This window comes from Misgurnus anguillicaudatus, chromosome 16 (genome assembly GCF_027580225.2).
Source record: "Misgurnus anguillicaudatus chromosome 16, ASM2758022v2, whole genome shotgun sequence".
Lineage (NCBI taxonomy): Eukaryota > Metazoa > Chordata > Actinopteri > Cypriniformes > Cobitidae > Misgurnus > Misgurnus anguillicaudatus.
The window spans coordinates 29,441,058-29,465,021 of NC_073352.2; the positions used below are offsets into that span (position 1 = coordinate 29,441,058).

The following is a 23,964-nucleotide window of genomic DNA, read 5'->3' on the forward strand; positions in this document are numbered from 1 at the left end:
AAACCACAGGGTTTATTGCCATTTTGTCCTTGAGTATGAGAACGGCTCATCGCCAGTGATACCGTAGTAAATATCAGCCTGCATGTAACTCATCCAGAGGACCTGATTAAAACTCTGGGCCAAAACGAGTCGTTTCTCAGGCTGAATTCTTTCTCTTTGAAAGATAAATGAGTGTGGGAGAGTTGTGTGTGTGTGTGTCAAGTGTATACGTTTACACACACACACACACACACATCTAGGAGATGGCTATGGGGCTCTGTCCATTACGCTCATCCGTCATCTCGTGATTTCTTTTTCTTTTCGTCTGCGGTTTTCTCTGTTCTCATCCATCACAAGACTCCACCTAAAGTCATGATGTTTTCAGTCCTATGTTACAGTATTTTATTTCCCCAAAAGCTTCAAACCATTAGTGACACTGAGGGGTTTTACTGCAAGACACTAAGGGCCCATTTACATGACAAAGATTTCAAGCGTGAACTGTAAAGTTTTAATGCGGTTTGGCTGTTTGTTGGGGTTCGCAAACACCTTTTTTTACCCCAGGTCTCTTGTTGTTGGCTTAAATTTATGTTGTGATCTGCCATATGCAGCCGTGACCGCATTATCATTGGATGTTGTTCTCCAGTGCACACTGCTTCTGATCTCTGTATAGTCTGTGTCACACAATTCATTGTTTAATGATTCACAGTTCAGAGAGTTAATGGGTGAAGCTGTGTTTTGGGACCCGAGCCATGCGTTACACCAGCTGTGTGTGAGAGGAAGAAAACATATTAAACTAAAACTGTGTGGATGTGCTGCATGTGTCCGTGAGATTCGTACGTAAAGTAAATTGATGATCACCTTTTCAATATTTTATGCCCCCACACACAAACCCTGCTAATGGTGTGTTGTCAGGACAGATAAATGGGATGTTTGTAGTTGTCATGGAAACTGCTTTTTCATCTTGTCACCCTTGGGTGATGGACAGGGTGTGAGATCACACCTGCCAGTCAGGATAAGAGCTTTATCTTCTCACACACATTTACACATCTATTACACAAGATTACCGCAGGAGCATTCAACAGCTTTCTGAAGATGCTGAACTAGCAGACAGCTTCCAGACTGAAATGATGATTTTGGTCCAACAGAAGGATTGGCCCAATTGACCATTTCTCATCCACCTCTTGTGCATTTTAAATGCGTTGAGTTCCATATTTATATTTGTGTTAAACTTCAGATGAGTTTATTCTATTATTCTATGTGGAAAAAATAACCTAATACGTTTGCACAATCTGAAAAAAAGTTAAAAATGTAAGAAAAAAGAGGAATTGTAAGATTATTTATATAATATATTTATTTATTTTAGTACTCTGAACAAATTATTTCACATAACAGATGTTTACATACAGTCCACAAGATGAAATAAAAAAAAAAATGTACAAAAATAACCCAGTTCAATAATTTACATACATCTTGATTCTTAAAGGGATACTCCAGCCAAATATCAAAATTACCCCATGATTTACTCACCCTCAAGCAATCTAAGAAACACATGTCCATCATCTTTATGTAAGGGATAATGTAGAGGCAGCCGGTAGTTATTGGGAAATAAGCCCCGACAGTGTGATCAGGACCCGACGCGAAGCGGAGGGTCTTGTATCACACTGAAGGGGCTTATTTCCCAATAACTACCGGCTGCCTCTACATTATCCCGCTTATTACACAGCTACTTGCCATATAAGAAAAAAACTGGACATGAATATGAATTTGAAACGTTTTATTGGCATATTTGTTTTAAATTAACATTTTTATCCTTCCGCGAAACTTTGCACAGATGCATAAAATGATCGTAATACCTTATTAAGATCCTCTGCTTCATACTTGTCTGTCTCCATTTTTTCTCCTTTAGCCAGTCTTTGAGAAGTTTTAATGCCCATTCTGTATTTTTTTGTGTGATGGCTTCGTAGCTGTCATGCTCTATTTTGTCAAGTTCAGTCTCAGTAAGCTGTCTGTGTCTTGTCGTGGTTGTCCAGTGTTTGTCACAAGATGGCGCCAAACAGACAGTAATCTTTATTGATCTTTATTGGCGCGGAGCGATTTTACTTGTGCAAGTAGTACCGGCTATGCGTTATTATTTTGGAGCGGTTATTATTTGAAAAGAACGAACCTGCAAATGTCTCAACTGACCAATCAGAATCAAGCATTCCAGAGAGCCGTGTAATAAAATGGTAGAAAACAGGGATTAGGGACCAACTTGACTTTAAACCCCCAAAAAGTGCATTCATCCTTGACAGAGGTAATCCACATGGCTCCAATAGGTTAATAAAGGTATTTTGCAGGTTAGCAATGCGATTTTTAAAGAAAAATAACCATATTATGACCTTTATAAACTATAATAACTAGCTTCTGGTAACGACACCATCTTAGACAAGAGTTTTAGCGTAGTGAGTGTTGGTTGCCATAGGTACATTGCGCAATGACTCGTGAATCACGCAAATACAGAATGGCGCCATTACCAGTAGCTAGTTATTATAGTTTATTGTTAGGTCCCAGTTAGTGCTGGGCCTGTGTTTTTTTGTTTTTTGTTAAGTTTTAGGTAGGTCGTTCATGGGGGTGTGGTCTTTCCACCTGTGGCTCATCACTGGGCTTATAAAAACTCCAGCGCTGTGGGTTTCGGACGGCACGCAACGATGTAACTGCACTTGACCGAGCGGCTTTCTTTTGTGTTTCTGTTATGATTTGTGTTAAAGCAACACTAAAGAGTTTTTTTACCTTAAGAAAACGTTTCCAAAAAAGTTTTAGTCGTTCATCCGCTCGAAACAGGGTGAACGACACTTTCACATTCGCTTTGCAGCCCTCTATCGGCCAAAACCGCACTTAAAGGAATAGTCTACTCATTTTCAATATTAAAATATGTTATTACCTTAACTAAGAATTGTTGATACATCCCTCTATCATCTGTGTGCGTGCACGTAAGCGCTGGAGCGCGCTGCGACGCTTCGATAGCATTTAGCTTAGCCCCATTCATTCAATGGTACCATTTAGATATAAAGTTAGAAGTGACCAAACACATCAACGTTTTTCCTATTGTCTGCTCCCCTTTTCCCTCTCATAATGGGAGAGGGAGGGTGTTACTGCGCCGAGTCAAAGTACTCCCAAAAGTGCTATTACGCTGTAAATTATAGTTCCTCTTTTAAATCCGCTTAGAAAAGCGCTACGTTTTATTTTGTACCACCAAACTTGCTCGTATAACTACTCGTCTTAAATAGGAAAAACGTTGATGTGTTTGGTCACTTCTAACTTTATCTCTGATTGGTACCATTGAATGAATGGGGCTAAGCTAAATGCTATCGAAGCGTCGCAGTGCACTCCAGCGCTTACGTGCACGCACACAGATGATAGAGGGATGTATCAACAATTCTTAGTTAAGGTAATAACATATTTTAATATTGAAAATGAGTAGACTATTCCTTTAAGAAGTTTCTAACCGTCGGGTCGCGGTCCTGTAGTTCAAGTGAAAACTACAAAAACTTGCTTTATGAAAGACCTACAATCCAATCAGAGCCAGCTTTGCTGCAGTAGGCTAAATTATTTACAACAGTGGTAATGGACAATTCTGCTTCCAACCTTTAGGGGGAGCAAAGAGCAAAAACTCTTTAGTGTTGCTTTAACATTCATGCAGACCTTCAGCTTACAGTCCTCTTTCATGCATTCTTCACTACTGGCGTTCACACATTGACTACTGATTGGTCGTTTAAGTTTTGTTAAATTCATTTTGTTAAATAAAATAACTTATTTTTCTATTTACCTGCCTGTTTTGCCTCTTGTTAATGTTGCAACCATGAGCCGGTTGTAACATATGGGGGCTCGTCCGGGAAAGCTTGAATATTTTTTTTTACAAAATCACATTGATTACTAAGGGTGTAAATCGTATAGTTCATTACAATGCGATACAATATCGATTTTCTCAGCCAGCAATGTGATATGTGCAGATACATCAAACACTTCTTCGATGCGAATTCCATCCAATTTATTTATGGACATTTTTATATTACGTGCCTAGTTAAGCAGTTACATTTTTAATAACTTACAAATGCAACTAAAATATATAACATGAACGTTTAAACTCTTTGAAAATGCCACAATATATGTCCCAACTGGAACATTTACAACAAAACTAACAAAATTTTTACTTTTTTAAATAAAGAGAAATAAATAATAAGGAGCAAAATATCACATAAAATCAAGCTTATGATGGCAACAGTCAAAGTCTTTCAGACACAACATCAGATCTAACAGCCAAACAAGTGCTCCAGTTGTCTCTTTTGAGAGATTTTTAATAAATAAAATCAACTGATCAACGTTTTTGCATGGACAATATCACCTGCAGTGCACGCACGTATTCTGTCTCTTTCGCTGTGTTTTTGCTGCTACAACCCCTTTGGTGCGGCATCGCCTTTGCGTTAGAAATATAATCGATGTATTGATCCATATCAATGTATCGTTAAACCCCTATGGATTACCCACAGAAGACCTTTATTAACCTTATTGGAGCCATGTGGATTTCCTCTGTGAAGTATGAATGCAGTTTTTGGGGTTTGAAGTCAGAAGTTGTTCCCTGACCCCGTTTTCTACCATTATAAAATTTGGAAGAGCAAGGACATTAACTAAAATAACTCCAAATGTGTTCGTCTGAAAAATAATGGACATGTGTATCCAGGATTGCCTAAGGGTGAGCAAATCATGAGGCCACTTCGATACCCGGCAGGACTATCCCCCCAATACTGTATGATGTTACCTGGACAAATATATGTGTAAAGGGATTTTGTTTTGTTTTGATGTATCTGGATTAATTTGATCTGATCTCCTTTATGTATGTAGATCAGGAGCTGTTGGAGGACGTCTTGATTGACAGCTGCTTCTTTCTCTCTCAGCCAATGGTGAGTGTGATGTCAGTGGAGGGTGGGAGAAATTTCTGTGTGATCATTTCTGTATGTTTGTCTTTTTTTATAAAACAACAAATCTCCAAATGACTAAAAAGTCTCAAAATGCACAACGGGAAAAATGTGATTGCGGATTGTGTGGTTTACACACTCACAAACATTCACTTATGGTACGCACACACATACACTGTGGGATAAAATATAGCTGCTGTAAAAAAAATGAATCGTTTGCACGCTGTTGGTTTGGCAGGTCGTTACTCTGAATACTAAGAGACTATAAACCCTGAACACAATGCACAACACAAACACACACATACATTGCAGTATGACCCCTAAAGAGATCAGCACATTTAAGCTTATGTGATCCTGCTCTTTTTTGTATGTATTAAAGAAATGATCGGATTGTTTGAATTTATTTGTGCATATAGAACATTTGCATAAACAAGAAATGGGTGCAGTGTACATACTGTATAACAGAGACCACCTAAACCAAGACCAGAGGGTGTCGAGACCAAGACCAAAGACAATCAAGACCGAGACCAGACAAAGACCTTAAAAAAAATGGTCTTGAGAAAGCAGTACTATCAAGTCACTCTCATAAGAGGTCATAAGCCAGGGGTCTTCTTCGAGGGCCATATTTTAAAAATGTTAATATGATGCGGGCAAAACTTTTACCTGTATTTTTACCTCATATATTTGTTATGTTTACCTATATAACAGTGGTTCTCAAACTTTTTCAGCATGCGGCCCCCCTTGTGTACAGCACATTCCTTCACGGCTCCCCCACAGAAAATATATGACAAAAACCTAAAACGAATTAAAGTTTTAATTAAACAAAACATATTAAATTATACAGTGGTGTTGGTTAAAAGCCTTATTTTTATTATATCTAATTACACAGAATTCATGATAAAGTAATGTATTTTTTTAAAAATCATAAAACTGGGCATATATATTATATTATATTATATATTATATGTTATAGGCTAACTTTTTATGTTTTTGTTACTTTTTGTTATAGGTCATTTATTAAAATAAAAATAAGATGCACATATCTTTTTTGCCTTTTAATTACTGAAAACTTATTTTTTCTTTTTCATATTTTAAAAACAATTCCAGTTTAACATTGCAAGAGCCAAATGTTAATAGTTCAACTATGAAAATTGCACAAAAGTCCAAGTGTAAATAATCAACATGTATTTTTGTATAGCACTAACTTTAATGCAGAGGTCTTAAACTTCTTTTGTTTATAACTGTTTAACTTTCATAAATTGTTACATTTCAAGTAGGGCTGGGAAACGATTAATCGCCACTAATCGTTTGCAGAATAAAAGTTTTTGTTTACATCATATACTGTATATGTGTGTACTGTGTATAATAATTATGAATATATAAATACATACACATACATGTATAATTTTAGGGAAAAAATGTATATATTAGGTATTTATAATTATATAAAATATAAATTATATTTCAATATAAAATGTATATACACATGTAAATATTTCTTAAATATATATTTGCATATGTGTGCATTTATCTATACATATTTATTGTAAACATTTCACACATATATATGATGTAACGATTCTGCACACGATTATTCGCGATTAATCGTTTCCCAGTCCTAATTTCAAGTAATCAGGACTGACACGACTGTAAGAGTTCGCCTCCTAGTGGCAGTTTTATAAATTTGTTTAATCAAAAATGCATATATACCAATGGTTATTAATAAAGTTAAACAAAAAATGATTAAGAACCTTGCGCACATGCTTTGTTTGGAACACGCTGAAATACATCCTTTCCATTTTGCGTGTCGCATGCGGTGTAGTCAAACAAGCACACAAATCTTAAATCAGGTCCAAACTTTACGCAACCAAAGATGGTTGGCACCCCACACAGCCCCTTTTTGACTCTTCTTCCGGTTTGTTGGCCATCATTTGTTGGGTCATGTGCAGTGGAAAGGCAGATTTAAAGTCGCCATGAATCTGAAGTGGCGACTGCCTTATTTTTCCTGTGTTGAACCGAGTGAAACGGCTTCTGAAATAAAATAAGGCAGGGCTGGATTTGAATTTGTCCATTAAGATCTGATTGGATCGTTTGAAGTTGGGTCGTGTTGCTAATTGCTAATCGCTGCGATCTTCTCCCAGACCCCGCACACCTGCCATACCCGATGTCATGGGCCAATGGATCTGTGCCTATCAAGCCACACTGTGGGCTTATAATTTTATATTATAAAAATTTGTATAAAATTTTATTTAATTACATTTTAGTTTTGTATGGCGACCTCTAGTGGCGAAAATGACACATTGTGCTTTTAAACCGGCTGCCCCTCAGGGACACTGACCTTTAAGAAAAAAATCCCTCTTTCGTTTTGTGCAGTCAGATGTTTGGATGAGTCTGGTGGCAGTCGTATTCACAGATTTACTCGACAGGAAGTTCCTCCCTCGTAATTCATCATCGGCCAATCAGGATGAAGTTCAGGAAGTCAGAGAGGTGGAGGCGTGTCTTCTCCAGTGAGTCAGCTGTTTAAAATAACACCATTTCATACTCATATTGTTTGTGCAATTTAATGTAAACAATTCATGTTAAACATTTAAAAAAATACACTATAGACTTACCTTATAAAAAGATGCAGACTCTATGCCTGTTTATTGTTAAAACTGTTGTTTGTGATGAGTGAATAGCCGTTGTGTTATTATTATGCTTTGATAGGTTTAAGACCAAGCTTGTCGCATCACTGGCTCGCTGTAGAATCAAACACCACCTGTTATCGCTAGACAACATCCTGCCAGACCACATACGACATAAGCAGGACAAAGCCTCACGCCTGCCGCTGTACGCATGGGTCAACACGCTACGAACCAGGTACTCACACATAAACACAGACTTCATTGTGTTACTGTGAGCTCACAGTTGATACTTGATTTCATGTGTGTGTGTGTGTGTGTGTGTGTGTGTGTGTGTGTGTGTGTGTGTGTGTGTGTGTTTGTGTGTGTGTGTGTGTGTGTGTAGTATGGAGAAGGTCAATGAAGCTTTACACGCATCAGGATTCTCCTGCGTTAAATCTGTCAGGCAGTTGAAAGGACAGACCTTTTGTAAGGACCCACACTGCCACGACCTGCTGGTGTTTCCTAACAACATGAAAACAGAACTTATTCAGACTGGATTACTGACAGACTACGGACTCATTATACAGGTACACAAACACACACTCACACACACAGTATCTTTAAATTACAGCTGTGTTGTGTAATTTGTGTGATTTGTGTGTTTGCAGGATAAATCATGCTGTGTGGGCCCCTGCGCGCTGCTGCCTCTACTGGCTGAGGGGGGCGATGTCCTCATGGCTGGATGTTTGTCTGCGCAGACGGTTGCACATGTGTCTGCAGTGGTTGCGTCTGCACTAGAGGTCTACACGGAAGACCCGAGACCCGAAGACCCGGGACCCGACCCGGGACCCGTACGGGTTCGGGTCTATATTTTAAATGATCGGCCGGGTCCGGGTCGGGTCTCAATCTATTACTTCGGGTGCCGGGTCTGTTTAACATTGTGGATAATACCCGAGGTCGATCGGACTCGGAGAACACACACTCACATTTAAATAAAATATTTCAAAAACAGCAACAAAAACTTAGATGAACTGTCACATACATTTTTTCTATGACGCTCAAATTGCGTTAAAAAGTTTATATTTGGTTGCTCCAACCAGGCAGCTAACGCGCATGCGCTCTTTTAATGTTTCTCCGGCTACCAGTCAGGAGCTTCTGCAGTGAGACGCAATGACTTTACCTTTGACAATTGGCTCTTTTATTTAGAAGGCGGGACTTATTCCACCATATACCGCACATTTTGCACTGACTTCTTTAATTTTTATAATAATATTAAATTGACCGTCTTGCTGTTATATCTAAAGTTTTCGCGACTCTGCTCAAAGAGCACAGAGATGATAGCAAAGAAGCAGAGCTAACGAAAGCAGCCATGGCACTGAACGAGCAATCGTTATTATAATCCAAATGGGCAAACATTATTAAGCAAGTTGACCCGATACACAATGTAAAACTGCGTTATTAATCACCATGACTGTAAAGTGGACTTTAAAAGCTGGAATAAGCATTAAACATTTCAATCGACAAGAGAGGAATAACATGGATGGAACTTTCTTGGAAATAAGGATTGTGCATCACATCACACAGTCAGGTACAAGGAGCGAGAAGACTTAACTTCTATGGGTAAGACAAAAAGTTTCATTTTCGCTAATTGTTTATTGACTTATTAATAACATTTAGCTAAAGAATATTTGCGGTCGGGTCTGTGTCTTCCCGGACGGGTTCGGGTCCAGATTTTAAATAATAGACGGGTCCGCGTCGGATCCGGGTCCAGATTTTAAATAATAGACGGGTCCGCGTCGGATCCGGGTCCAGCTTTTAAATAATAGACGGGTCCGGGTCGGTTCCGGGTCCAGCTTTCAAAACAACCGACGGGTCCGGGTCGGTTCAGTGTAGCACATTTACGGGTCTGATCGGGTTCGGGTAGGAATTTTTGGACCCGTGTAGACCTCTAGTCTGCACACACAGCTGCTCAGTCAATGGATCATGCGCACAACACAGTGTTTGTATGTTTGGGAGATCAAACGTTATCCAACAGAGATGAGGTGCAGAGAACTTACCTGAAACTGGGCTGTAAGAGTAAGTCATTGTGTGTGGATCCTTCAGAAGTGAGTTTTCTGCCTGAAACAGCATAATGGAAAGTAAATAATGTGTTTATTTCAGATGTGAAGCTCCTCTCGGACTCTCTTCACAGTTTGGATGTAAGTGATGTGGATTTGCAGAAGGTGCGTGTGATCTTTCTGATGCCGGTTTGTTCTCTGTCTGCTGTGAGCAATCCTGTAGATTATATACTGCAGGAGAACGCAGGTACACACACACAATTTCTGCCAGGATCACTATCATCAAAGATTGACAATGGCACTATTTAGGGTTCGCAGTATAGATCTGTTCTGGGCAAAACTCTTTGCCATGCAGTTTTCTCTGGGCAGAGTATGGAGCGATCCATTTCCCCCTAAAGCAAAACCATTCACAAAACCATTCATATATTTTTTAAGTGTACATAAGTAGCCTGACACAACAACCTTGTTACTATACAAACTGAATGTAAATGTGTGACATTGAAAACATCCTAAAGCAAGACAGCAGATGACTGAATAATACTTGCAACCAGCATAGGGTGACCATACGTGCCATTTTCTCCGGACGGTATGTCATGGCCAGGATTTCGGGTGTGTCCCCCCCGGAAGTCACACTTTGTCGACCTTCTTTCCAACTCTTCTTCCGATTTATCTGCCATCATTTGTCATGTACAATGGAAAGGCGGCTTTAAAGTAACCACACTGGTCTTAAATCAGACAAAGATGACCAGCGGGCCGGAAAAAGATGATTGGAGGGCCGCAATTGGCCCATGGGCCACCAGTTGATTAGCCCTGCAGAAATGCACTTGATTATAGGTAAAAATGTAAGATATTGGACCAATATGAAATTAAGTCTGGTTAAATGTGAATGTGTTGCTGGATGTGTTTCAGACTCTGAACTCTTGCTGAATCTAACCCAGGATTCAATCTGTCCAGCTAAACTCCAGTCACTCACCTGCCAACAGAGAAGAGACCTGCAGCGTGCGCTCATCTGTAAGTATGTGTAAGTTTAAAGCAGTCTAGGGGTATGATTGTCGCTTGGGGTGCGAGAGGTCCTGGGTTCAAATCCCGGACGAGCCCCCAATTATGTTACATATACTGCATTTACACTGCATGTCAACAGAGAAGAGACCTGCAGCGTGTGTCATCTGTAAGTATGTGTCGGTTTAAAGCAGTCTAGGGGTATGATTGTCGCTTGGGGTGTGAGAGGTCCTGGGTTGAAATCCCGGACGAGCCCCCAATTGTTACATATGCTGCATTTGCACTGCATGTCTCCTGGTCAAAATAATTTGGTGTTTCATTTATTCTGTTCGTATTGGGTGTCTGTAGTTCCTAAGGTGAGTGCTGTGCTGTACTCCACTTGTTCAGTTTACTCAGAGGAGAACGAGGAACTACTAAACCGAGTTCTCAAAGAATCAGAGGAGAACTCTACAGCGACGCCCTATAGGTGTGTAGAGGTGTGCAAAATGTATTTTGGAAACAAAATTGTCTGTATAAAACTAACGAAACTTACTTTGTTGACATCCTTCAAGGTTTAAATTAGTCTGAGGAATTAGTCTAAGTTTATAATTAATTTGAAAGCCACATGGATGTTATATAAAACTCTAGCTGGTCGAAATAAACTTTTATGTGACAGGTTAAGTGATCCAGGGCTCCTGCAAGATACTCCGATTGTCGGTGAGGAATCAAAGATGACGACTAACTTTTTCAAACTAGAAGCATCGGATGACAGTAATGGATGTTTTCTAGCGCTGCTCACACGACAGGTAAACATTGGTGTGTGTAGTGATGATGATTCTGTGAATTATATTGATTTACATTAACAATTATGCATTTGGAAGATGCTTTTATCCAAAGCGACTTTGCATAGGTATTTAAATCACCAAATATTGACATCTGAGATGTCATTTTTATAATAAGGTTGACATTTGCATGTAATTGTCCTATCATTATGTTAAATACAGAGTTTGAGAGTAGTACTGTTAATACCTGTAGATCTATTGGTAGAGCATTGTGTTCGCGGCACAAAAGGTTGTGGGTTTGATTTCCAGGAAACACCATACTGCGCATTCAAGCTACTGTATACATCAGGGGTCTCCAACCTTTTTGTAGCAAGAGCTACCACAATGGCCAAAATAATCTGGAGGGCTACTTTTTTGATAAAGTCTACTCAAAACTTTTTTGTTTTACTTTTTGATTTAATTTTATGTTACATGTTGACATGTTTTATCATTGTTTAAAATGTTAACAAACATGAAAGAAGCCAAGCTAATATAAAAATATGTAATTATTAAATATTAAAATTAAGGCTATTTGTAGAATGTTCTTTAGCGGGCAACTCGAATACTCTGTGCCGGCACCACGTTGGAGACCACTGGTATACATTTTATCAGTAAGTCGCTTTGGATAAAAGTGTCTGCCAAATTTATGTAAATGTAAATTAAAGGAATATACCACTTTAATAAAATAAATTCGGATAATTTACTTGCCCCCATGTCATCCAAGATGTTTATGTCTATCTTTGTTTAGTCGAGAAGAAATGTAAGTTTTTTTTTTAGGAAAACATTTCAGGAATTTTCTCCATATAGTGGAATTAAGTGGACCTTAACGGTTTAAAGTTTCAGTGCAGCTTCAAAGAACTCTAAACTATAAAAAAATAAAAAATACGTACTTTTTAACCACAACTTGACGCTAGAGGTCTACACGGAAGACCCAAGACCCGAAGACCCGGGACCCGACCCGGGACCCGTACGGGTTCGGGTCTATATTTTAAATGATCGGCCGGGTCCGGGTCGGGTCTCAATCTATTACTTCGGGTGCCGGGTCTGTTTAACATTGTGGATAATACCCGAGGTCGATCGGACTCGGAGAACACACACTCACATTTAAATAAAATATTTCAAAAACAGCAACAAAAACTTAGATGAACTGTCACATACATTTTTTCTATGACGCTCAAATTGCGTTAAAAAGTTTATATTTGGTTGCTCCAACCAGGCAGCTAACGCGCATGCGCTCTTTTAATGTTTCTCCGGCTACCAGTCAGGAGCTTCTGCAGTGAGACGCAATGACTTTACCTTTGACAATTGGCTCTTTTATTTAGAAGGCGGGACTTATTCCACCATATACCGCACATTTTGCACTGACTTCTTTAATTTTTATAATAATATTAAATTGACCGTCTTGCTGTTATATCTAAAGTTTTCGCGACTCTGCTCAAAGAGCACAGAGATGATAGCAAAGAAGCAGAGCTAACGAAAGCAGCCATGGCACTGAACGAGCAATCGTTATTATAATCCAAATGGGCAAACATTATTAAGCAAGTTGACCCGATACACAATGTAAAACTGCGTTATTAATCACCATGACTGTAAAGTGGACTTTAAAAGCTGGAATAAGCATTAAACATTTCAATCGACAAGAGAGGAATAACATGGATGGAACTTTCTTGGAAATAAGGATTGTGCATCACATCACACAGTCAGGTACAAGGAGCGAGAAGACTTAACTTCTATGGGTAAGACAAAAAGTTTCATTTTCGCTAATTGTTTATTGACTTATTAATAACATTTAGCTAAAGAATATTTGCGGTCGGGTCTGTGTCTTCCCGGACGGGTTCGGGTCCAGATTTTAAATAATAGACGGGTCCGCGTCGGATCCGGGTCCAGATTTTAAATAATAGACGGGTCCGCGTCGGATCCGGGTCCAGCTTTTAAATAATAGACGGGTCCGGGTCGGTTCCGGGTCCAGCTTTCAAAACAACCGACGGGTCCGGGTCGGTTCAGTGTAGCACATTTACGGGTCTGATCGGGTTCGGGTAGGAATTTTTGGACCCGTGTAGACCTCTACTTGACGCGCCAGCGTGACCTTATGTGTTACCGTATTTTCCGGACTTTTAGTTGCACTTTTTTCATAGTTTGGCGGGTCCTGGAACTTATAGTCAGGTGCGACTTATATGTCAACATTTTTTCATATGAACCAAGAGAAACCATTACTGTCTACAGCCGCTAGAGTCCGCTCTATGCTACTCCTGTATTTATGTAATTCAATGGATTCAGTGATGCGGAATGACTTCGGGACCTTTTTGAACTTGATTTGGCTTGTCAAGTGTTAATTTAGCCTATTCAGCCTCTCGGGTATGTTCTGTATGCTATTGTGTAACGTGTAAATAACTGTTTATGTTACGTTTACATGTATTCAGCCTGCTGTTCTGTGCTATTGTTAATAACTTGCCTTTCCAGATTAAATGTCTGTTTGTTGGCCTCGGATTTTGTGAAATCGTTTCACGAAAATTCTAAATAAACGCGACGTATCATATAGTCCAGTGCGACTTATATATGTTTTTTCCTCTTCAAAACGCATTTTTGACTGATGCGACTTATAGTCCGGAAAATACGGTACATAATCAAGTCGAAAGGTCACGCATGACATATATGAAAGTACCGCTCCAGTGTTTACAAGTGTGGAGAAAGAGCACCATTCCGATGTTGTTGTATGTAAAATGATACAAATTAATGTTTATTGTCAAAAATGGTCCGCAAGTGTGCGTTTACGTGTGACCTTTCAACGTGATTATGTAATACGTAAGATCACACTGGTGCATCACACGGCAAGTACAAGACGAGAAGTTGTTGTTTAACTCTTCCACCGCCATTGACAAGATATCTCGTCAATCAAGAGAAAACGCTTCCCCGCCAATGACGAGTATTTCCGTCTTTCCGCAGTATCGCTATTATCCACCAGGTGGCGCCCTTCCGCAACTTTTTAAACCCGTAAGTATTGCCCTCTGGCAAGCAGCTGCATGTCCGTGTCTGTTTTAACGATCGCTCTGAATGGGATCTCTATGAAAAGTCTGTCACAAAAATTGAATTATCTCAGCTTTTTGCTCAAAATGTGGTGTTTTTGCAGAAACCTACCCATATTCAAAAGCTGATTACAAAAGAAGTACTGAAGGTAGGATGAAACGTTTTTTTTTTAAAAGCAGAGGGTCTGTTCTTTCATTTGATATATTGTATGTTTATATATTTAAAGAAGAACATTTTCTGGAAGGCATTAAACTTTTGTGAAAATCATGAAAAACGCTGGCGCTGGCTGGCAACTTTTTTTTAAAAAACGCTGGTGGTGAAAGAGTTAAAAATACTTTTTTTTGGCGAAAATGACAATTGTTTTGCTAGATAAGACCCTTATGCTTTGGTTGGGATCGTTTACAGCCTTTAAGGTTGCATTGAGGCTTTGAACTGTTGAGGTTCACAAAAGTCCACTACAGAGAGAAATGCTGGAATGTTTTCCTCGAAAGACTTGGATTTATTCTCGACTAGGGAGGAGAGACATAGACATCTTGGATGACATGGGGGTGAGTAAATGTGGAATTACAAAAAATGACATTTTCTTTAAGGAAATAATAAATAGTTAAGACCAAATTGTTTAAAATTCTGACTGCCAGTGTTCAGACTCTAGTGTTGTAGTCAAGACCACCTAAACCGAGACCAAGTCATGACCAAAACCAAGACTTTAAAGGGTCGAGACCAAGTCAAGACCAAGACCAAGACAGGCCGAGACCAAGCCAAGACCAGTGCAAGTCACTGCATTAAAACATTTATGATAAAATGTGGAATATGCATATGATTAGGCAATTCTTGTCTGTGTGTGTGTGTGTGTGTGTGCGTGTGTGTGTGTGTGTGTGTGTGTGTGTGTCTGTGTGTGTGTGTGTGTGTGTGTGTGTGTGTGTGTGTGTGCGTGCGTGCGTGGATGCCATCAGAGAAGTTGATAAAATAATCACAGGCATTGCAGATATGTGGGAATTTATCTTTGTCTATAAGCAAATAAAAGTGAACAAACACTAAAGAGCTGAAATCAATTTAACCATTTATTCTGAACTGTCTTTCCATGGCTTGCCATCCACAATGCAGGTGTTTTTAGTAATAAAATTAGAAAAATTGTCATTGGGAGAAACTTAACAATGCTTAAACAATGCCAAACCTGAATAAATGGCATAACATTAATGATGAAAAATAAATTGTGGTCTTGACCGGTCTTGAAATAAAATTCCGAGTCCTCTTTGTCTGAGACCGAGACGAGGCCAAGTTAATATGCGGTCGATTCCAAGACGAGACCAAGACCTTTAAAAAGTGGTCTTGCGACCGGTCTCGAGAACTACAACACTATCAGACTCCACATAAAACATTAATAAAAAATTAAAGTTACATTAAACCGAGATATAAGAAATGAATTTAACATCCACAAAACTACAGAGATTCAATCGTTTGAGAACAGAGATTGAATCAGGTACGGTGGTTATGTTGTGAGAGATGTTGTGTTTGTTTTTAGCTGGCTGCTGTGAAGAGTTTCTCTCTAGGGTTTCATCTCTCCATTTCTCTCATGTTCACATGTTCATGCTCTCATTGCTTAATCCCACTGTGTCTGCTGAGGAAATCCTGCCTCTCCTTTCATCTGACGCTAAAAATAACTCCAGAGAGAGAAAGAGAGAGAGTGCATACTATTGAATAATGAATTTATTTCACAGTCCGGGTTAAAAAATCCAAACTAGGATGAGTTAGTCCTGCAGGCCTATTAAGGCTGTCACAAAAATAATGTCATAAATGCTCATACAATTTTTATAATATCATATTTAAAATGATGTTAAAAGTTCAGCTGGGCTCAATAAGGATGACCATGATCTCCAGCAGACCTGTGTGACATTACTGCAGAGGACTGACATCATCAACCCTCCGTATCTGTCCTGCCACAATGGCCGTTTCATCCAATAAAACCACTAATAAAGATGACTGTTGATCGCCTAGAAGGCCTCATAAAAAAGCTATTAGACACATTTTGAAAAGATCACACCCCCCCTCGGCTGTAACACGTAAGACTTTTATGATTCATCTGTACGCTCGCACCTGGGACCAATAAAATCTTCATCACGGTTGAGATGAGAAAATAATCCTGCATTCTGCATTGAACCGGATATCCATATAAACACGTTCTGCTGATTCTATAGATGTAGTGGGTCTGCTTAGCCTAAAATCTGGTCAAACCCACATGACTTTCTTCTGTGAAGCACACTTAATGTAATGATAATGTTATGTCTGTTTTGGGCCTCATGACCTCCGGTTTAGCCAAAGGACAAACGTAATGACCATAATCTGTCTCAGTACTGCATTCGACCCACGAGATGATGAGTAAATGTGTGATGTACAAAAGACGCAGTGGGCAGCGAGTATTGAATAATTCATCTCACGTGTCTTTGTGTGTTAGCATCAACAGGGCAAAACCTCACGTCCTCGAAAACACACACATGCACGCACACACTTGTGGGGTGTGAATTATTCAGTGTGCATGTAGCTGCTGAGACAACAGGACACACAAATCATATTTAAGAGAAGTTTGTAGCTCGTTATATATATATATATATATATATATATATATATATATATATATATATATATATATATATATATATATATATATATATATATATATATATATATATATATATTTTAAAATATATAAACATTTTCCACAGCCTGAACCAGAAGTAAAAGAAACTCCGCAGGAAGTTCTCGCCCGCGCTGCTGCAAAAGGCTTATTAGGCGCCGCCATTACAGACCAGCCAATCAAGAAACGAGGTCGTGGCCGGAAGTCGCGCAAAGCACCTGCCAAGCGAACACGTTCTAAGCAGACACGCCCAGACGCCTCAGAGATCGACCAATCACGTATAGCAGAGTTTCTGCAGAGAGAGACGAGACTTTGCAACTCGGAGCCGTCAGTGAGCCGATCTCAATTTTCTTCTAATCCATCACAGAGTATTGACCTCAACTCCAGCTGTATGACATTAAACTTCCTCAAACATCTTAAAGGATTACTCCACTTAAAAATCCAGATAATTTACTCACCTCCATGTCATCCAAGATGTTTATGTCTTTCTTTCTTCAGTCGAAAAGGAATCAAGTTTTTTAAGGAAGCATTCTAGGTTTTTTCTCCATATTCATGAATATCAGCTGACGTCATCTCAAACTTGTCTTCCGCCATTTTGAATACCTGAAGTGGTCGCAAAAGAACTAGAAGCTATGCCTTCAATATGTTTTGAGCCTCAAAATTGCTATTTTTACAACACTAAGAAGACTCGACACAACATCATACTTTGCTTGAAGTATCCCCTGTGTCTCTATACATGAACTCGAGCATTGAGAACATTGTTTGTGTACACAGAGTTTACTAAAAAGAAGGTTTTGAACAACTGACTTTGGTTGTTTTGGCGTCCGCTCGCTGCCATCTTCCCAGTCAAGATGTATCAATCTCCGAATGCGACGTAAGTTGGGAGGAGAGTAAAGATGGATAGCTCCTAAAGCATAGTTCCATATAAATGCACGGATAATTCGTTATTTTGTTGCAAGTGAAAATCAATATTGAAATTCTAGTTGAAAAAGGAGATTCATTCATTTGCATTCGGAGATCGATTCTTTACGTCTGGCAAGGATGGCGAGCGGACACAATAGCGGCCAAAGTCAGTTGTTCGGGGCCTTTCTTTTTGGTGGACTCTGTGTACACAAGCAATGTTCTCAATGCTCGCATTCACGCGCAGAGATCAAGGTGACACTTCCAGCAAAGTTTCATAATGTGTCTTGCTTTCCTAGTGTTGTAAAAATAGTGGTAGTTCGGTAGCAGCGGACAGCGGCTGGAAGAACGCATCAGGGATCGAGTAGGCATCACACCCTAACCAAGATTTTTTTTTAAAGTACCGTTTCTTTTCATAACAGTCAAGGGGCGAAATGTTGTCTTTCGTAGCCATTTCCTGTATCCATAAGAATCATAGACAGTAAAAGATAAGAAATCCGTAAATCGTAGCAAGCTAGCCAATCCTTGTCAGTAGCCTGCTGGTACTCGGTAGGTACTCAAGATGGCGGCAGTAAACTGGAAAAAGGGCAGATGACGTAAAAGGTCACATGACTAATAAACATCTATAGTGGACTTCAACAGTTTACAGTTTTAATGCACCTTTAAATGGCTCTAAACGATCCTAACCGAGGCATAAGGGTCTTATCTAGTCATTTTTGCCAATAAAAGTATTTTTAATGACAACTTCTGGGGCCTCATTTGTTAAAGCGTGCGTACGCACAGATTTGCTCGTAAAGTGTGTACGCAAAAAACCATGGCAAAGTCCATATTTATAAAAACGTTCTTTGACGTGGAAATGTGCTTAGCGCCACGTCAGGGTCTGAGCAGACGTACGCACTTTTGCTTGTCCGATTGCTGCAGGTTTTTGGAAAATAAGCCATTCTTGCTGTTTGAAATTGGGTTTAAACATTGACAAGAGCTCTTTTATATGTCTGACATTAATTACGCATTGTTTAAAGGCGGAGATCTGAAACTGCTCGGCTGCGCGCACAAGTTCAAGTTCATTTGCAATTTATAGATTTGAAAGGGGTACGCGCGTTTTCTGCACGTACGTTCGGTTTATGAATCACACGTACGCATTTTTGTTAAATGATCGTAAGATCAAATGTAGGATGGTTTTTACGCAGCATTTTATAAATGAGGCCCCTGGTCTTGCACTGGCCGTGTGATGCGCTAGCGTGACCTTGCATGTTGCATAATCACGTCGAAAGGTCACGGGTTACATATGTGAAACGCACACTTGCGGACCATTTTAAACAATAAACTGACACAAAGACATTAATTAGTATCTGTCCACATAGAACAACATTAAAACGGTCCTCTTTCTCCACACTTGTAAACACTGGAGCGGTAGTCATGGGTGAACTTTTGGCGTGATTACGTAATATGTAAGCTCACGCTGGCGCATCACTAGGCTAGTGCAAGAGAAGAAGTTGTGGTTTAAAAGTACTTATTTTTTTGCGAAAATGATGATTGCTTCGCTAGATAAGATCCTTATGCCTCGGTTGGGATCATTTAGAGCCCTTTAAAGCTACGTTGAAACTAGGGTGGCCATATGTGCCATTTTTTCCAGACGCGTCCTGGCCAGGATTTCGGGTGTGTCTTCCGGAAATCGCATTGGTTAACTGCATACGTCATCGAGGTTTAATATTTCAGGTTCTGTTTCAAAAAAGCAACCGTTACATTTCAAGGTAAGAATAAAACTTGATGATTGTATGTCTTAAGAAAAATAAATATAAATTTTATAAATGTTTTTAAATGAAATGTGAGAACCTTGATGATGTATTCGGTCGACCAATGCGACCCCCGGAGGACGCCCCCGAAATCCCGGCCAGGACGCGTGCAGCGAAAATGGCCCATATGGCCAACCTAGTTGAAACTGGAATTTTAAAATGTAAACTGTTTAAGGTCCACTAAAATCCACTTCATCCTGGAATGTTTTCTTTCTTCTTTACTGAACAAAGAAAGACATAAACCACTTGAAAGACATGGGGGGGGGTAAATGATCAGAATTTTTTTTATGAAAGTGGAATAATCCTTTAAATTCTGACACTGAAAACCCTCAACGGCTACTTGTAGAAAAGTAACCAAACCACCTGTTTCTTGATCTTGTTATCCCTCCAGATAACCCCGCTGGTTCTCGACGCCTCCCTCAGGGTGTTCTCCGCAAAACAGGCTCCACCCCAAACACCACTCTCTCTTTGTCCAGTGCATCCCATAGGAGTTTGAGGGGTCATGTGGTGACCGCAGTATCCACCAATGGTCATCTTTCCTCTGCATCTGTTCGTCCACCCCCCGCTCCGCTTAAAGGCAGACAGGAAGTGCTTCAGCCAGCAACCATCACATTTCCTCCAGTTGTGCTACTGAAGGATTTGGGTGTTCATCCTTCTCTAAGGAGGAGCCACGCCCTTCCTTTGGTCCATTCTGACTCCGCCCACCTCCCTCAAACCCGGGGTGCTTTCAAAGCGACTTTTTATCACCTGCAACCTTGATTGTGGGACGCACACTTTGCATTGCCTGCCACTGTCTTAGTCTGTTTTAGTCTGTCTTAGTTCACCCAAACTGAGCCCATAGTTTACTCACAAAAGTTTATAATTTCCATTTGTTTTAAGTCTTATCCGTTTAAATATTCAAGCAACATGAAATCAATTTTAATGCACTACTTAAAACTTGACCCTTCTGTAGTGACATTGTGTACTGAGGCCGACGAAAAATTAAAAGTTGCACGTTTTTGGTTGCTGCGTAATATCATTGCGCCACCTGCAGCCATGTTACAGCAGCAAAGTCCTTGATTATTACGCCAGAATGAGAATATAGCTCCTAGCCATATCGGCCTAGAAAATCACAACTTTTAATTTTCCGTCGGTCTTGGTGCACGATGTAGCTACAGAAGAGTCATGTTTTAAATAGGAAAAATATCCAAACTCTTTGGTTATTTTTGAGCGCGATGCTTATGGTCTAATTAGATTCAATGGATTATGCTAAGCTATATGCTACAAGTGGTACCGCCAGACCCGAAGATCGGCTGAATGGATTCCAAAACGGTAAAAATCAAATGTTTTACATATTTTCAAAAAAAGTGGAGTGTCCCTTTAAAGGGGACATATCATGAAAATCTAACTTTTTTCATGTTTAAGTGCTATAGGTGGGTCCCCAGAGCTCCTATCAACCTAGAAAATATTAAAAAAAAGATCAACCCAGTAACTTAGTTTTGGTAAACCATTCTCTGCAAGCATGTAAAAAATAGGTCATTGAAATTTGGCTCCCCTTGTGATGTCAGAAGGGCATAATACCACCCCTTAATCTGCACTATCCAACCACAGCACTGCCATTTAGTGCAGAGATCAGCTCATTTGCATTTAAAAGGACACACCCAAAAAACAGCACATTTTTGCTTACACCTAAGTGGCAATTTTAATATACTATTATAAATTATCTATGGGGTATTTTGAGCTAAAACTTCACATATATACTCTGGGAACACCAAAGATTTATTTGAAATCTTAAAAAAGGTCTTGTGAAATGTCCTCTTTTACTCTAAGTGCCTAAAAGAGTGAGGAAAAGATCAATGCTAGTTTATTATTACTAAACTTTACTTTCTAAGCATTGGTGCATTAACAAACATGAATTTTTCCAGTGTTATTAACTGTACATGCGGTTTACTTACAATTAAAACATAGAGCATTTTTGTTTGGTTTCAATTTATTTCCACAACAGATTACATTAATATGGTGTAAAAATGAATGTTTTAACTCTGTTAATCTGAGTTTGGAAATACATTGTGTTTCAATAACATTCACGTGTATTTTCGACATTTGAAGCTCATAGCAGGCAAGAAATATATTCTAAGCAAGTATGCGCGTACACATTGCTGCACCATAGCTTCTGCTGTCAGTTTTCTCTTTCAAATCAATAACATCATGATGGTGTCTGTGTGACGGTGTGAAAAGACTCTTGTTAGGAAAGTTGTTTATAGCCACCTGAATAATAAGTGGCACAGACAATGGAAATCTCTCGATTGACCCTTGAGTACTGACCACAGTAACACAACACAACGCATGTTATGGACAAATCACATCTTTGGATATTTCTGGCCTTAAAGTCCCCATGAATATTAAGTCACAATCAACTTCCATATTGTAATGCATTTCAGAGTAAACAGAATATCACATAAGAAAAATAGTGGGCGTGGCTTGTAGTAGAAAAGTAGGCGTTTCATTCAGAAATGGAACTGACAGTTGGAGAGGGGCGGGGTTAACAAATGCTCCCGCCCAGAGTCGTATAATAAGAGAGTTACGACACTCACATAGACGTCCGTTGTAAGAATGGAATGCGGAAGTAACAGCGTGTCATGTAGTGACGCATAGTTCCAAACGCAGCACTGAAGCCCATTCATTTCAATGGCACCTGCTGGTAAATCGATGAAATTACCGTTTCTCTTTACATTTTCGGACATTTTATGAATATAGTCAACAGTGATATTTTATGAACTCTGCTGTAGGTAACGATTATCGTTAATAATAACTAGTAAAATTTTTATATTTTAATGAGTTGTGTATAATATAGATTTAATGGTTTAATATTTTATTACTGGTGGCCATCTACTTTATACTTATCTTTTTTATATATTACGAGTAACACTAGGGGGCAACAGCGAGAAGCTAAATGCCTCATAAGAAAGTCACACTGCTTCACAATGCTGCTATGTGTTTCTAATACGAGTGATGTATCCTCGAAAATCAGGTATAATTATATTAACATTTAATGTGTACTATAAGTACAATTAAATATGAATTTAGTGTGTTTCTGTTATCTTTCACTGTTACAAATAACCGTGTTGGTGATCTTTTTTGTGATTTTAATATAGTAAAAGTGTAGGAATTATGTTTTTCGCAGATTGATAGCCATTTATTTAGCCATATTTTTGCTACAAAAATAAAAGATAAACTGTGTTGCTGTAGTTGGTATAGATAACCACAGTTATCTTTGGGTCACCATTAACTGTTTATCTTTATTAACTGATTTACTGTATTTCCATCACTCCCTAGTAAAAAAACGTTATAAACATAGTAAGTATAATGATCAATTCACATTACAAGCTAATATTTACCTAAAAACCTATGCAAACAGATTGACAGCCCTGCTTGGTTTGGAACTGTAGAACGTTACATGAATCACATGACCGCGCGGCGGCGAGATCAAAGCATTTCGTAACTCTCTTATTATACGACTCTGCTCCCGCCCAAGCTGTCTAGATCAGTTGTTCTCAAACTGGGGTCCAAGGCCCCCAGGGGGGCCGCGAGATGGTGCCAGGGGGGCCCCAGTTTTATGACATTTTATAAAATACATTCATTTATCATGAATTCTGTGTAATTAAACCTAAAAAAATAAGGCTACTAACCAACAGCACTACTTTGTATAACTTAAAATGTTTTGTTTAATTAAAATGTTAATTTTAGAACAGTTTTTGTCGTAAATTTTCTTTGGGGGGGGGCGCGAAGGAATGCACCGTACACAAGGGGGGCCGCACGCGGAAAAAGTTTGAGAAACACTAGTCTAGATCAGTGGTTCTCAAACTTTTTCAGCGTGCAGTCCCCCTTGTATATGGTGCATTCCTTCGCGGCCCCCCAATTTTTTTTTTAATAACAAATTTGTTCTAAAACGTAACATTTAATTATACAAAACATATTAAAGTATACAAAGTAGTGCTGTTGGTTAGTAGCCTTATTTTTTTTAGGTTTAATAACAGAATTCATGATCAATTAATGTGTTTTATGAAATGTCATAATACTGGGGCCCCCCTGGCACCATCTCACGGCCCCCAGTTTGAGAAACACTAGTCTAGATGACATCATCAGAGAATAATCGCCACAGATTTTGATAAAAGTTTATGAGGACACATGATTTTTTTTTAATAATGACCCACATGGATAAATTGTTTATAATGAACACTGCAAT

At 39.1% G+C, this 23,964-nt stretch overlaps 1 protein-coding gene across 1 annotated transcript in view; it reads left to right on the plus strand.

Moving 5' to 3' along the window:
* LOC129421769 (putative methyltransferase NSUN7) overlaps nt 1-21,768 on the plus strand; it is a 32,413-nt gene extending 10,645 nt beyond the window's left edge. Inside the window, exons 3-14 of the mRNA XM_055177300.2 lie at nt 4,858-4,916; nt 7,305-7,438; nt 7,638-7,790; nt 7,938-8,121; nt 8,203-8,321; nt 9,486-9,610; nt 9,695-9,838; nt 10,501-10,602; nt 10,939-11,056; nt 11,246-11,375; nt 17,135-17,435; nt 20,131-21,768. Coding sequence (XP_055033275.2) covers nt 4,858-4,916; nt 7,305-7,438; nt 7,638-7,790; nt 7,938-8,121; nt 8,203-8,321; nt 9,486-9,610; nt 9,695-9,838; nt 10,501-10,602; nt 10,939-11,056; nt 11,246-11,375; nt 17,135-17,435; nt 20,131-20,498 — 1,937 coding nt within the window. The 3' untranslated portion in view covers nt 20,499-21,768. The remainder of the gene's footprint in view (nt 1-4,857; nt 4,917-7,304; nt 7,439-7,637; nt 7,791-7,937; nt 8,122-8,202; nt 8,322-9,485; nt 9,611-9,694; nt 9,839-10,500; nt 10,603-10,938; nt 11,057-11,245; nt 11,376-17,134; nt 17,436-20,130) is intronic.
* The last annotated feature ends 2,196 nt before the right edge of the window (nt 21,769-23,964 follow it).